At 40.3% G+C, this 14954-nt stretch overlaps 1 protein-coding gene across 1 annotated transcript; it reads left to right on the top strand.

Moving 5' to 3' along the window:
• The first annotated feature begins 1845 nt into the window (after nt 1-1845).
• Nucleotides 1846-14575, top strand: LOC141019203 (cytosolic phospholipase A2 gamma-like). The gene is made up of 13 exons (XM_073494057.1): nt 1846-1872; nt 2559-2669; nt 4061-4203; nt 6821-7007; nt 7501-7606; nt 7691-7831; nt 9134-9199; nt 9324-9464; nt 9730-9876; nt 9994-10077; nt 10633-10787; nt 12711-12882; nt 14409-14575. Exons 1-13 carry the CDS (start codon nt 1846-1848, stop codon nt 14573-14575), a joined length of 1647 nt encoding a protein of 548 aa, XP_073350158.1.
• Nucleotides 14576-14954: the final 379 nt, after the last annotated feature.

Raw genomic sequence — 14954 nt, 5'->3', positions numbered from 1 at the left:
CGTTAGAAAGATGAACACTTGATTCAGCTCTTTCTCATCAAAACAACCTAATAGGCAAACAGTGAAAGCAGCTCATTAGGACCCATATTGGCGTCTTAGTATAAAAAGTGAGAAAGTCTACAAAGAGAGGAGGTCAGGGACGGATGATCGGGACTTTCATCTCAGAGTCAGTTGCTCATGTCCAGTATGAACCAAGGCTGAATCCAATGTCCACCCTCTTTTTAACTGCTCCTCACCATGACGTACTGCTTGTGGAGTTGTAGCCTGGCTCAGTGTTACTGATCTTTGTTTTCTACAAATAAGAAGAACGCAGTCAACCATCTTATTCTTACTTATTTGTTTTTACTTACTACACATATTGACCACTGATCTATCAGTGGTAGATAGAGTGGCCCCTTCCAGTGGATGCTCACAGAGCAGCTCCAAAACCCATTTATCAACCAAAAGAAAAAACAACAACATCAATATGAATAACTAGATCTGGATTTTTATTTGAATCCGAATCAAATTTTACTCCCACATAGATACCAGCCTAAATACTCCTGATTTTTTTTTTTTTTTTGTAATTAAGATCCAGGCATTATTCTCTGAGAAATTAACGAAAATGTTGAAAAACGCACTGTCTTGCAATGTCAGAGAAAGTGAGAAAAGATTCCTGGAGCCTTTATCTGCATCCGCACCAAAAGTTGGATGATCACAGAGGTGTTTTAGAGGCCAAGTTATGAAGAAGCTTGTAGGTGATGAGGAGAATTTCAACCATCACATGACATGACTTGACAGGCATCGATGGATCAGTATTAACAATCTTATAATATATAATGATAAACTGTATAACTGGCAGCTGCAGTTTTTTTTTCTTTTTATAATATAAGTTCACTCAAATATCAATAGTGCAGAAGTACTTTTACTTCACAGTATGTTGTTTGAAGGACATTTTCTTGCAATGGAGTACTTTTACTGAACTGAAGGACATGAGGACTTCTCCCACCAATAACCATCACTTCTGACAGACACTGTGAGCAAGATTTGAAACTGCATAGGCAAATGCTGCTGGATTTTAAGTCCAGCTCCACCCACTCAGCCATCAGCGCTCTGTGGCAGCCAAATACCTCTATTTTGTTGTTGATACAATCTATTATTACTTGAGAGAATGACACTGACTCTGCTAATGATCATGTGATTGATTGGACATCAGGACTAAAGTATGCTAGTGTGAGGCCAGCAGAGCCCTGCAGCAACAGAGGTAACAGCATTGTGAGAAGAGAAAGAATGTGTGTGTGTGTGTGTGTGTGTGTGTGTGTGTGTGTGTGATTGGTTGGGGGTTTATGCCTGTGGTTGGGAGCACTTCATCGACTTCATTCCTTGTTTTTCAGCCTGTTTTGAATCTGACATCTGGTGCATGTTTAGAAATCTCTCCCTCAACAGCCAACACGTGGTAGAAATCAAAAAGCTTATGTGTGTGTGTGTGTGTGTGTGTGTGCATGCTAGAATTTGATACGTGTGTGATTTACTTTTGGTACGTGCCCTGGCCTGATTGTGCGTGTGCACGCTTGTGTTTGCCCACGAGCAAATTCACAAGCATAGCTGGTGGTCTGAAGCCTGAGCAGCCCCTCAAAGAAAAAAGCCATTTCAAAAGCAGCAACATCTTGATCAGAAGTATAACTGTGAATGAAGTCAGACGAGGGCAGGACTTTTACGACTGCGTGGATCGACCTTCAGAATAACATTCAACATTGATGGTCGTTTCCAAGCCCCAACATGCAAACTGGATGTGCAGGTTTTTCAGCCTCAGTGGTTTGCCTTTTGCTTGTGATTTCAGAAGCACTGGCACAAGCAGGGGACAACATGGAGGGAACTACAGCAGCTCCTCAGGTGAGACACACATCACAAGGGATTTACAGTAGTTTGTACTTGAGAGGAATGATGTGTAGAATCAACTGTCTCATGACGTTCACTAAGTAACATATTTGAAATTCTTTGAATACAAAATGTATTGAAAATAACCCACATGATTTAATAATAATATTTATTATAAAAGCTGACAACTTCCTCAATACACCTCCAGGAAACTTCCAATTAGTTTCTGTCTAACTTCCCCTCAGCAGACACCAAACTGAAGTGAGTTGTTGCAGCTTCATCTGTAGGTTTCTGCAGGTCAGTAAACTGAGGTAACGGGAAGTTAGACAGAAACTTGGCTATTGTTGGAAATGAAAATGTCGTCATCAGCAGAAACCAGTTGGAAGTTTTCTTGAAATGTATTACAGAAATTGCCAGCTATTCATTAACTGCTTGCTGAAAATATTATCATGTTTGGGGGATGTAAAATACATGTTGAGGTAACTGTTCTGGTAATATGGGGGTAATTTCAAAGAAATTTCAAAAAAATGTAAGCTTGTCTGTCCTGGCAATATACATTGCACACACACACATACACACACACATATATAAAAGGGCTGATTATGTTTTGCTCCCTAATCGGCCATAAATACAGTGTTTTATTATTATTCACTATTATTCACTATTTATTATTATGTTAGCTGTCCTTGACTCTTGTCCAGAAAGCCGTCCGTCGGTCCCAGTCTCTGTGTGCTGGTGAAGAAGAGTATGTCCGTCAGAGGAAACAAGTGGTGCTGAAGACACTCAGCAGCCTGGGAATCAACTGTACTGAAGTAAGAAATGAACCTGTCACACTTCAGGACACACTATTTATCTGTCTCCTGTACATGTATATAATGATGTGATGGCCTCTCTTTACATTATACCAAAGTCTGTGTCCTCCATGACTTCTATGAGCGCTGTTGTGAAGGCTTTAGACACTGACAGGAGCAGAGTGGACTTAAGTGCTTCCTCAAGTCATTTAAAGCTACTGTAAGTGATTTTTTAAAAATCAAAATTGAAAAGTATTAAATAGCTCTGTATTCCAACAGTAATCTCTGTTTAAGACTGTTTGTTCCTGCTCGTGAACACACAGAGAGCAGGATCCTCCTGCTCGTTCATGTGGTGAGGTAGAGAGGAAGGAGGGGATACCTCACTGTAACACACACAGGCAGGTAGCTAAACCAACGACAACACCAACAGCAGCTATAAGTTGAATTTAAGAGGGTGAATATTATCTGTATTGCTGAACCCAATACCCAGAAGTTGGTGGAGAACACATTGGAGTTTAAAAATAGTTGTAGATAGTTGATGTGTGTTTATGAAAGAGCCAATATTGCTAAGCAAATGTTTGCTACAGCTAAATCAACAGAATAAATGTTGGCAATATACGTTTCTTAAGGTTAAACTTTCAATTTCATGTTGCGCATGTGAGCTGGTTGGGTTCAGGCACCACTAGTAAAAGATTATGTTTTGGCTTTAAATACCGGCTTTGGTCACCACAAACACAGCTGGATCGTTCAGAGGTCTACTTAAAAATATCAAGTGGCATCACTCTTACAAACGTTGAAACACAGTTGTGAATTGCAGTCACTGGCTCGGCAGCCTTTTTGCCCTAGTTTACGATAAGACAAGTCAAGTCATAAACATGCAATATGAACATATTATAAGACGTATTGTATGTATCTATTGTGTGAAGTGCCAATATCATTCCAATGACACGTACAAATGTGAATGGATTGGTGGTTTGCAGAAACGATAACTGCCAACATTTCAGTCTTGCCACGGGGTTGGTTTGGTTAGTTTTTAAAATTATTCTTTGACCATGTTGAGAGATGACAGGTAATGAGCAAGAGAGAGTGAAACAGAGGTCCATGGCTGGATTCAAACTTTGACGCTTATGTTTGGTGTTTTAAACACTAAACCACTTAAGTCCACCAGCCATATCAACTTATGTAATAAGGTCAAAAACAGCAGAGAGCTTCAAACCTGTGAGGTTTCTGACTACTGTTACTACTACTATTATTATTACAACAACTTCAAATAGTATCAATAATAAAAGTTACTATTATAATTGCTTTTTAAAGATTTATAATGAATACATTCTCTTATATCTGACGGTCCAATGCAATTAGCTTAGCCTTGACTATCAAATTTAGCATCTCTCCATGATGTTTCCAACCAGGGTTTGGTTCCCCACATCGCTCTGTTGGCATCAGGTGGGGGTCAGAGGGCAGCCGTGGGTCTGGTGGGTTCCCTCTATCAGATGGAAAAAGAAGGTCTTTTGGACACTCTGCTCTACCTGGGATCAGTGTCTGGCTCAACATGGTAACAATGATCACACTTAACACACATGAACATGAGTTTGTGTATGAATGATTTAATCATTCCCTCAACAGCTACCAGCCAGGTGCGTTTGGAAAAAAGACTAATGATGACTAATAAGGATTGAATTGTGCAATATCAGTGTTCGGGTTGGGTAGTTCTCCGGTATCCGGTTTGTTTCTGTGCCAAGTAACTGAACCTGTATTTGTCAGGTGTAAGGTCAGGTGAAGAGAACTAGCAGCATGAGCTAGTTAACACAAGACCCAGGGTAGCCGATTAGCTCAGCTGCATATGTCTTGTTATTATGTACCAGAGCTGAGAGTTACTACTCAGACTGAAGTCCACAAGAGAAAACGTCATCATTTCCTCATCAGTAGTCATCAGTAAAGAGTTGGTGCAGGTTATGCTGCAGCTCATTAGCTTTCCACGCTGTTTTTGTAGCCTGCAGAATGAAGCATTGTTTTTATTTGCTGCCCCTGTTTGCCCTATTAAAGTTACTGCATTACACTGTTAATACAAACTCAACACTTCCTGTATCCATTTGAAATTTAAAGCCCTTGTGTTTCAGTGGACAGAAAACCTTAATTTTTTTAACAAGGCTTTTATTGTGAAACATTTGCAGGAATGGAAGACTCATTTACTTGCAAGATTCACATAAGCAGGCCGCTTAAATGCTGCCTCTGTCATCTGGTCTTCAGTTTCAGCCAGCTGATGTCTTATTTTATTTATTTTAATGTTAAACTTTTAAAGAAGTAAAGTTCGGTTGAACTGTTGTGAGAAATAAAAACACAATGTGTCCATAGTTTCCCTGATGGACTGTCATGCTGCTGTCATTCATGGGCTCTCATTGTGTTCTTCTTGGGAGCGGCTGAGTCACCTGTGACAGCTGCTGGTGAAATACGGTGTTAACCGCCTTGTCTGGTCCAGTATTAAGCCTCCAATCAAAGCAGTTTGATCATTTTTTAGTTGGTCCAGTGTTCACTTCTGAAGATTATTTTACGCATTTCTGTTTAACAGTGAAGAGAGACATAGAGTACTCAGGACTGAAGATCTTACTGGTACAGTGAATGCAGTGACACAAACTGATCAACAAGGAAGCACTTTGTATGATGTTGACACATCAGCTTACTGGTGATCAGACTCTGTATTTCATTAACACTGATGTTTGAAAGCTGGGAGTGGCCACAGTTGCAGTTATCTTTTTAATCCTGTTATCTCAAGTCACAAGTTAATGATCTCATTATTCTGGGACAATCAAGATTAAAACCAGTGTAATGTGTTTCTGTCATCCCGATCTGTCAACAAGATAATCATGTCATTTTTTTTTTTCTTGAGACAACAAGAAGAGTCTGCAGCCAGGCTCTGTTCTAAATGCTAACATCATGCTTACATACTCACAGTGACAATATTAACATCATGGATGTGGGAACGAGGGGTGCTGAGGGGGCTGCAGCACCACTTGGGAAACAACAGTTAATGTTAGCATGCAGAAAGCTCCCGTGAACGTTTAGTTCAACGTTTAGCAGTGCAGGTACTGGTGCTATTGTTGTTATAAGTTGTTTGTTCCATATCCATGATTACTACCAAGCTCTCCTCTAATGTCATTTCCCAAACTCAATAGTTGTTGTATAGTTTAGCTGTCTAAACATGTCTGAATCCTTCTCTTCTTCAGTCCTGCTCTCATTTACAGACATGACTAAACCTGTCAACTTGCACCTGGCCACCAACAACAGAAATACTGAACACATTTTTTTTTATATTGACATAAGGAGAGCCTAATAAACCATGTGATATATTTCTGTTCCAAGGTGGGATTTTTTACAAATGTACAGTCTTTGTTTTAGCATGTCAACACGCTCACATTACAAGGAGGAAGGAAGTTTGACACTGTAGGTATCTCTATGGCATCACTTCTTGAAGCGCCCTTTTAGTGCAGTGGTATAACGAGTGAGAACAGTCTGACTCAGTGTGCAGTTGGGGTGGTTGGATGGGTCATACACTGGACTCTACCTCTGATGAACTGGGTTTGCGTCCCATGTGTGACCAAAAGACAAAATTGATTTGTTTTTAACTTTGGCAACATAAGTATATAAATGCCATAACTTACCTAACAGTGAAGTACTCAGTCACGTCACTTATCTAACTTACATTATGAGACTGAATGGAATTATTTATCCTCTTAAGTATCATCTTTTCCAGACCTAACCAAACCAAGACCATTTGACAAGGTTATCAACAGTCCAAAAGTCATAATATGTGAACTGTTTGTTGGTGACGATGCATATTACGTCTTATTGCTAACTTGCCCTTTAAAGCATTTCTGCTTTATTGTGAAGAGAGACAGAGTATGACACAGAGTACTCAGGACTGAAGATCTTACTGGTACACTGGTACAGTGCCCTTCATGCTCAAAACTAATGCAACCAGTATAGGCAGAGCGTAAAAGTTCGAAGCTTAAGGCCAATGACCAAGCTGCTGTATTTGACAAGTTGGAGAGAAAACATGTTTGGATATATTAAATGAAAGCTCTTGATGAGCCTGCAGTTAATTACTTACATGAAAGAATGCTTAGTTTTTCTCCATGACAGTTTGACCCATGTGTACCTGTCTCCTCTGGTAGGTCCATGTCCTCCCTGTACAGTGACCCAGAGTGGAGCAGCAACCTGGACAGAGCAGTGGCCAGGCTGTCAGGTCCTGGGGTCGAGATGGAGCAGGCTCTGGCCTGGTTGGATGAGAAGTCAAAGGAGGAGCACTTCTCTCTCACTGAAGTTTGGGGAGTTTTGACCTCTGCTGGGATCATGAAACAGGTACCAGGACCAAAGTTTGGTAACATTACTTTTAAAAGTAACTCATTGCATTACAAGATTACTCCCATCAAAAATTACGGTGAAACCTCTTGAAATAATGGGAATATTTCCTTGAAGTTAATGCTGTCCTCTCCGCCATCTCGCTACACTGAATTAGCTAGCTACGCATGCATACTGACACAACTGTAGGTTTACCTTCAGCAGCAACCTGCTGAGCAGCAGGAGAGAAACATTAACTTTTGAAAGTGCAAATGCTTCAGGGATTTTATTTGATTTTTGTGGCGACAAAAGGAAAGTAAAACTAAAAAATTGATTGCTTGAATTGCAGAACTAACACACTACGTTACAATGAAAAAGTAATCTGAGGCCTCTAACAGATTACTTACTAACAAGTTAACACTTTAGTCTGAGTATTTCCCATTTGAAACACAACACACTCTGTAATAAGTATTCTATATGCGATCCATCAGAGAAATAACTTGTGTTTCATCAGATGGACCTACGACGTCTCTCTGATGAGGCCAGCAGAAATGCCTCCAACCCTTACCCCATCTACTGCGCCGTAGAGAAGCATTGCTTTTCTAATGGGCCTATAGAAGGTACACACACATTAGGACTAACAGTACATACAGTAGTGAGCTACTGACTTGGATTATGTGTAAAACTGGCCCTCTGTCTGTCAGGAAAATGGGTAGAGGTGAGCCCTCATGAGGCCGGCTTCACTGAGATGGATATCTTTGTTGAGACTTCTCTGCTGGGCAGCAGATTCCAGGGTGGAGAGCTGCTGGAACAGATGCCAGAGATGGACATGGTCCAACTACAAGGTGTGTGTTCACAGGCTGAGCAAGCTGTCTGATGGCAGCAGTAGAGTGGTAACTACAGCATTAACTAAACACCTGGAAACCAAGGCTGCAGTGGTGCTTTTATTGTGAAGTCATTTAAGTATGTACAGTATGAGGACCGACGAGTTCTTAATAACTTTGAGAGCCACAAAGAATTTTAACAAGTTGGCTTAAGTACCTACTTGTGCTTTGGTTATTATATATATATATATATTATAAATTACAGGCATTAAAATGTGGTGACGTGATCGACATTGACAACATTGTGGAAGTAATTACCAATAAATAAAGAAAAACATCTTAAAGCTGCACTCAACAATAGTTTCCACGGCCATGTATAAAGTGAAAGGGGTCACTTTCATAACAAACCCACAGAAAATTGTCACCTAGTTTCATTCAGCTCTAAGGAGCATTTAGCCTCTTTTGGCTGATTGTTTTGGTTTTCTAGCCAGCAAACTCATCTCTCACTATCCCATCTCTCACTACTCTAATAAACCCACTGAACACTACCTGTTCAGCAACATAGACAAAGACAAAGTTAATGGTTAATGGGTGAACTTAATGGAGTATTTGCATCTAAGGAGCCAGATATTTTCCCAGGAGTTGTTGGAGACCAACACAGAGCTAAAAGAAGAGTAAAGATTGGATTTTTTGGGATTTGTCAGGGTAACAGAAAAACAACTCCAAATCATATTGCACAGCACAAACATGAAGGAAGATGAAGAAAGTGGGACATTCAAATATGGTTTGTGCATGTTTCAGGGGCCAGTTGGGTCACAGAAGAGACCAGAAACTACATTTGATGTTCATAAATATTGTAGCTTGGGGGTTGGAAGTTGCATCTATACTTATAAAGATAATACAATAATAACATGAGGCTCTGTAGTCTGAACCAGGACAGCAAACTGCAAACTTTCTGCTCACATGTCAACTGAAGCGCATACAGACAGACACATTCCTTTATTCTACCTTCCATTATAAAAGCTATAGACAAGCACTGCATAACTGCTCATCATCTTTTACTAACAGCCACTCAATAAAACAGGTTACAATGTCAACACTTATGTATGAATATATTTTGAGAAAATGGCAAAACAACCTACCAATCGCCTTTAGATTTTGATGAAGTACATGTACATGACATCACCTCCTTTAATGAGCTCAGGCCTCCTCAAGCCAGTCAGTGGAGCACAGAAAGATATTGAAGGGATGTGTTGATCATGCATGCACAGTAATCCTCATTGTAATCACTCATCAAACTGTGTGTGTGCTGAAACCATGCAGGTGTTTTCGGTTGTGCGTTGGCTCATGAGGAGGTTATCAGAGAGTTCATCCCTCCCTGGCTGAATGGTAATCCCAATTTCACCTTTCCACACTTCACATCTTTAGAAGCTGCAGGGATAAATCTGTTGTTGTCGTTGCAACTTCATGGTTACATACTTGCTTGTTGTGTATGTGTGTTTGTGTGTTTCAGTGCCTGGGCAAATAGACAGTGCAGCAGTAGAGTACCTACGTGTGTACAATGCCCTTCAGAAACTAGTTGTCCTGACCAGAAGCACCAGTAAGGATCCTGTTTCTTTGTCTGACCTGGACAAGCTGCAGAAAATACTGGAAGGTATTGATGATGATGATGATGATGATGGTGGTGGTGCTCAGATGGTTAATTATAAAATGGAGCACCTCAATCACATTTGTTCATTAAATCCATGTTTTGGTCGCTGCAAGCTAATTCACAAGATTGCAGCAGTGATACTCAGGAACGCCATCAATGTTTCAATTTTCCTCCCAATTCAACTATTTTGTGTCTGTGATGAAATAATGACACAGCAGATGTCTGATTCAAAATGCCACAGTGTCCATGAGATTTGTATCTTTTGCAGACAAGGTAAATCATAATGAGTCTGCATGGTGGCAGTCAAGGAGTGAGGAGGAAAGAAAAAGTCTTTCTCAGCAGTGGAATCTGGAGCTGCTGGCAGCGGTGGAGACCTGGAGCCAGAATCTGGAGGAGGGAGCTTTTAAAACACATGGTCAGTGTAAGGTAGATAAACAGTCAGACTGGTCAGTGTTGTAGACACACAGACCAATTTTGCTTAAATGACATTTATACATGTTTGTGTATTTTTCTTTCCATGTGTTTCTCTCAGTCTCTCTGCTTATTCAGAAAGTCCTTCCTCTGATCCTGAAGTGGGAGTGGGGAACTACCGCAAACTTCCTGTATCAATACAAAGGTGAGGAGACAGACCTCATAAGTAATCATCTCAATTAAAGGGGCTCTAGGTAAGAATCTGTAGCAATTTACATGTACTTATAACTTTTTCTATAGGCTATATGTGAGCTGATTGTATGGTAACGTGAAAAATGAGACCTTCCCTCTCTCTCTCAGCTGACTATACAAGCCTGTGGCTCGTATAGTGATGTTCAGTGATGTTCTGGTGGATTTTAATCACTGGCTGTTTAACATTAGACACTCACGTTATACTGTTTGCAAGCAAATATATATAACTTTCTATGTAACAACGACTTATTTGTGACAATAGTGATGGTGTGTATGGTGAATAGACGATAGTGTAGGCTATCATTATGTTTGGTTATAACGTTACAGCTTCATCTGTGTATTAAGATTGTAGTCCATAGTTATCATAATGCTTTGTCAGTTTGCGTACCTTTTTGTTGCTCTATGGTGAGTAACGTTTGCTATTTTTAGCTGCAAGCCTCTTTGCTATTAAAGTAAATTAAAGTTAAAACAAGTTTGTATGAAGGTCTAACATTGTGTTGCTGGGCAGACGACAGCGTTCCACCTTGCCTCCAACTGAAGGAGAGATTCCACCTGGTAGACGCTGGGCTGCTGATTAACGTAGCCTACCCTTCATTTCTGGGAGACAAGAGAGACATCGACCTCATCATCGCACCAGAGTACAGTGCTGGAAACATGTTTGAGGTACTGTAAAGTGTGTTGTAGTGTTCTCACCACATACAGTATATGAGATATTGTTAAACACTCGTTAGAGGGGGCACCACCACCATCGATTGATTAATCAATTAATTAAATTATTAGGAGGAAAACTAATCACATCAAATAAATAAGTGTTATATCGGAAAGTTGTACATTTTGCTTACACTGACCTCCATCCCTGTCAAAAATGAAAACACAAATAAGACAACTTAATTCAAGACATTAATTAACTGACTAAGGGACACGGATGATGAATAAGGACCACTAAACATATATAAATATATGTACATATATATAACTTGTATAGATGAATGATGAGGCATGAATTAATTGTAAATGTAGTTATTAAACCATTGCCGACAGAATGAATGGATCAATGAATGAATGTTATCCAAAACGATTCAAAAATGCAAACGGGAATACTTAATTGAGATCAATAAAAGCAAAATAATTTAAAATTAGCGCTGCATCAACTCTCAGACAGAATGCATGAAGATGGTTATTTCCTACTTTTCTGTGCTGTGATTGGTTGTTATGTAAACTTATGAGTTAACAGTTTGAGTCAGGCATAGAGACTGTCAAACATGTAACTTATCTGTAGTTTTGCTTGCGGTTGGTTTGTATAACAAACAGCCAGCAGCGGCAGTACTAATACAGTGATTGTGATCTGTAGTTCCCCTGTAAACATGCTGGCTGTATCAGTCCCTCCTGACCAACTTGCTGCTGCTCTTCTTGGGTTACACTTCGCTGCAGGAGTGTCTCTGGGCTACAGAGAGCAGACAGGCTGGGTATCCAATGGGTGGGCTGACCTTCCACGAGCATCCTGGTGGCAAAACCCGCCTTGCCAAACGTTTCCTATGTCAAAGCTCAGTGTGTGTGAGGGACAGTCCGGCATGCGTACACCCAGCCTGTCCGCTCTGACTAGCCCAGAGACACAGCTGTGAGCTCACTTCACAAGCCAAAGAGGACAGTGTGTTTTCTGGGTAAAAGTACAGCTGGCAATCCACAATCCACTTGTAATACAAACCAGCTGCCACAAAAACACAGACACAACCAGGGAATATTTGATTAGAGACCATCAGAGACTGTTTAACGCTGCTGTAATTACTGTACTTTCTACGGCAAAAGGCTAAGATGCAGTGAGTAAAGATGAATGAATGAGTACGCTCTAACCAACTAACTGACATCACTAATACCCACAAGAACAGAACAGTATGTGTGTTTCAGTTAGCCTGAACCTAATCCAAAGCCAATCAAATCAAAGTTACGTTGCAAGTAATAGTGAAATCCTCCTCCTACTAGTCTCACGTTTATTATTAAAGGTTTTGTTGTTGGTTTTTACTGGATGTAATGCAACCAAGGCTAAGGTTCATTTCAGTTGCTTTAATGAGAAAAGCCTGCTTGATACCAACTAAACCTGTTTGCTCTCTCCTCACCACAGCCTGGTCTTTGCATTAGACCGTGCAGCTACAGGAAACAAACTTTCCATTAACCTCCAGCCAGGTTGTGTTATATGGAGACAAGTTTAAACAAGACAAAGGATCACTGCAGCTGTAACCACATCTTCTTTTCCTTGTTCGGCATTGACTCTCTTCCCCTATTTGAACAATGGAACCATTTTCTGGGCTGACTTTGTGTTCATGTAATTCAACTGAACAATCAGTTTGACCTCTTGTTCTCATTTGACTGTGGAGAATATCCACTTTTAGTTTATCTATAACCTTTATTAAGAACCTCACAGATTATAAACCCTTTACCAAAGTATAACCCTTTAAACCTGCCTATGTCTAACTTTTTGAAGTGAAGGATGACAGCTGAAGTAACTAAAATCACTCAAGTGTGATTTCTATGCCAGAGCTGTGAAACCTGGGCATCTGAAACAACGTTCACCCTCTGCTCCCTTCACAGACTCTGACTCTTGCCAGAGACTACGCGGCTGCAGTGAAGAAGCCTTTCCCAGAGATAAACGAGACAATCCTGGAGGACAGAGACTGGCCAAAGGACTGCTACGTGTTTGAGGGAAAAGAGAAGGAGCCCACCATCGTCTACATGCCGCTCTTCAACAGAAACAACTGTAAAGGTCTGTTACAGCAGAAGCAGAAGTACTCTGAGGACAGGTGTAGTGGTAGGGATGCATAATATGGACTTTTTTTCAACCAATAACTAATAATAATCTGCCTTTTGCAACCAATAATAATAATAATAATAATAATAATTTCATTAGTAATGTAATGATAAAACATTTATGTTTATGTTTTTGTATTTTAAAAAATTCCAAACTAAATGATGTTCGCCTGAAGGTAAAAAAAGGCTAACATGTAGTGAGTAAAGATGAATGAAATAATATTCCAAAGCTCTAGCCATCTAACTAACATCACTATTACTCACAGAGACAAAGAACAGTTCTGACTCTTCAGATGTTCATTTATTCTCATCTCAGAATTTGTTTTGCAAATTGCAATCGTGTTGCCTTCCTCTGAAACTAAAGAATGTCCATACGAGTGACGACATCTTTGAACCGCTAGCGTGCTGTACATGTTGTCATTCTACTCCCATTCTCTTCTCCATCGTCTCTGTGTTAGTGGCAGAGAGCAAACCACCTTTTAAGTGGCATATTGCCACCTACTGCATTGATCAGCAATTATCAACTATAATTTCATTATTGAAATAATAATTAAAATTTCCTGTTGTCGGGCCGATAATTATCGGGCATCCCTATTTATTTATAACGACTGAATCATTTCTGGTTCGATCTTCTTCAGCTCTCTAGTGCCACTACAGCAAACACTAAACTATAGCCAGTAATAGTGAACACATATCAAACACAAGTCATCAGTATCCGTCCTGATTGATTTACACAGAGCACATCAAATTTCTCAAAGTTGAGAGTACACATCTGCATTAATGAGGAGGGCATCTTGAGGATGATCAAAGTCATAAACAACTGTTAACATTATTTGCATTTGGCACAAAGGATTGGTAAACTTGTGGAGTTTTGGTTCGTGGGTCTGTCAAGGTGCACTTCTGATGTTTTAACGTTGTGTACAATAAAAAATAAAGTAATATAATAAGGAAATTAGGTAAAGAGGCCAAAACCGTTTTTTGTACCAGGCACATGTTCATCTCTGCTGTAAAGGTGGGCATTTTAACATGAGGTGGTTTTGGGATTGACTCACTTTTAGAGCCTCAAGTGGCCATGTGAGGAACTGCAGTTTTTGTTATTTCGGCGCAGGCTTCACTGTTCGGCTCCAGAGTTTGCTGCTTGTGGACGACTGGGGTCACTGAGGGGTAGGGCGAAAAAAAAAAAAAAAAGGTTAACAGCTCTCGAGGTCATGAGAGATTTATAGATATAGATAGTTCTAGACCTTTTTTTGGCATGTAGTGAAGCCTGTAAGGCACTGCATTACATTTTCTCCACCTGAAGTGCATCCCACTGGCCACTCGTTGTACTTTTTTGGACTTTGGGTCACTCTGGGAACCTCATCACGGTGTATAGGGACGACAAGAGAGCACTTTTGTAGTGTTTTCGACACCGGAGACCCCTATCCTCCCCGAGGCCACCAATGGTAACAGTTTATTGAAACAGGTGTTTGCTGTTTTCTATAGATGCAGAGGAGTTCAAAGCAAAGATGGAGGAGTACTCCACCTTCCAGCTGCCTTTCAACCAGGACAAGATTGAGTTTGTGTTGGAAACTGCAAAAGCCAATGTGAAGAACAACAAGGAAACTCTGCTGAGGGAGATTAACAAGGCTGTTCTCCGTCGACACAACTAGAGGTAAGGATGGCTGTGCGTTGGGGGAGGTGTTGAAGTGAGGCACAGAGAGAGACATAAAAGGATCAGAGATGATCTTGAAGCCATGTCAATGTAGGTCAAAGCTGAATTTTATGTCTTTACAGCGTGTAATCTGTAAGCTCACTGTGTGACTGAGGAAACCGCCTGTGTGAAAGGAGATGAAAAGAGATTCAATAACAAGACTTTATGTAATATGTGAGTGTCAGAGTGTGTGAGAATAACTGACTTATCAGAAATCTAACATGTCCTCTTCTCTCTTGTAGGATGTCCCTGAGCCGTGACATCTTTTGTTGTGAACTAAATCATCACCATGAACATATGACATACACTTCACTTTACATGTGTGTCACATGTGACAC

The sequence above is a fragment of the Pagrus major genome, chromosome 23, assembly GCF_040436345.1.
Source record: "Pagrus major chromosome 23, Pma_NU_1.0".
NCBI classification, from domain to species: domain Eukaryota; kingdom Metazoa; phylum Chordata; class Actinopteri; order Spariformes; family Sparidae; genus Pagrus; species Pagrus major.
Note: the sequence above shows the minus strand (reverse complement) of the source record. Positions and strands in the feature narration are given on the sequence as shown.

What these genes read in the sequence shown, in the direction of transcription:
- LOC141019203 (XM_073494057.1), top strand. Translation starts at nt 1,846, where the DNA reads ATGGAGGGAACTACAGCAGCTCCTCAG. An exon ending in GCTGCAGAAAATACTGGAAG is followed by an intron (nt 9,465 to 9,729) that starts GTATTGATGATG and finishes TATCTTTTGCAG; the next exon opens with ACAAGGTAAATCATAATGAG. An exon ending in CAACAGAAACAACTGTAAAG is followed by an intron (nt 12,883 to 14,408) that starts GTCTGTTACAGC and finishes TGTTTTCTATAG; the next exon opens with ATGCAGAGGAGTTCAAAGCA.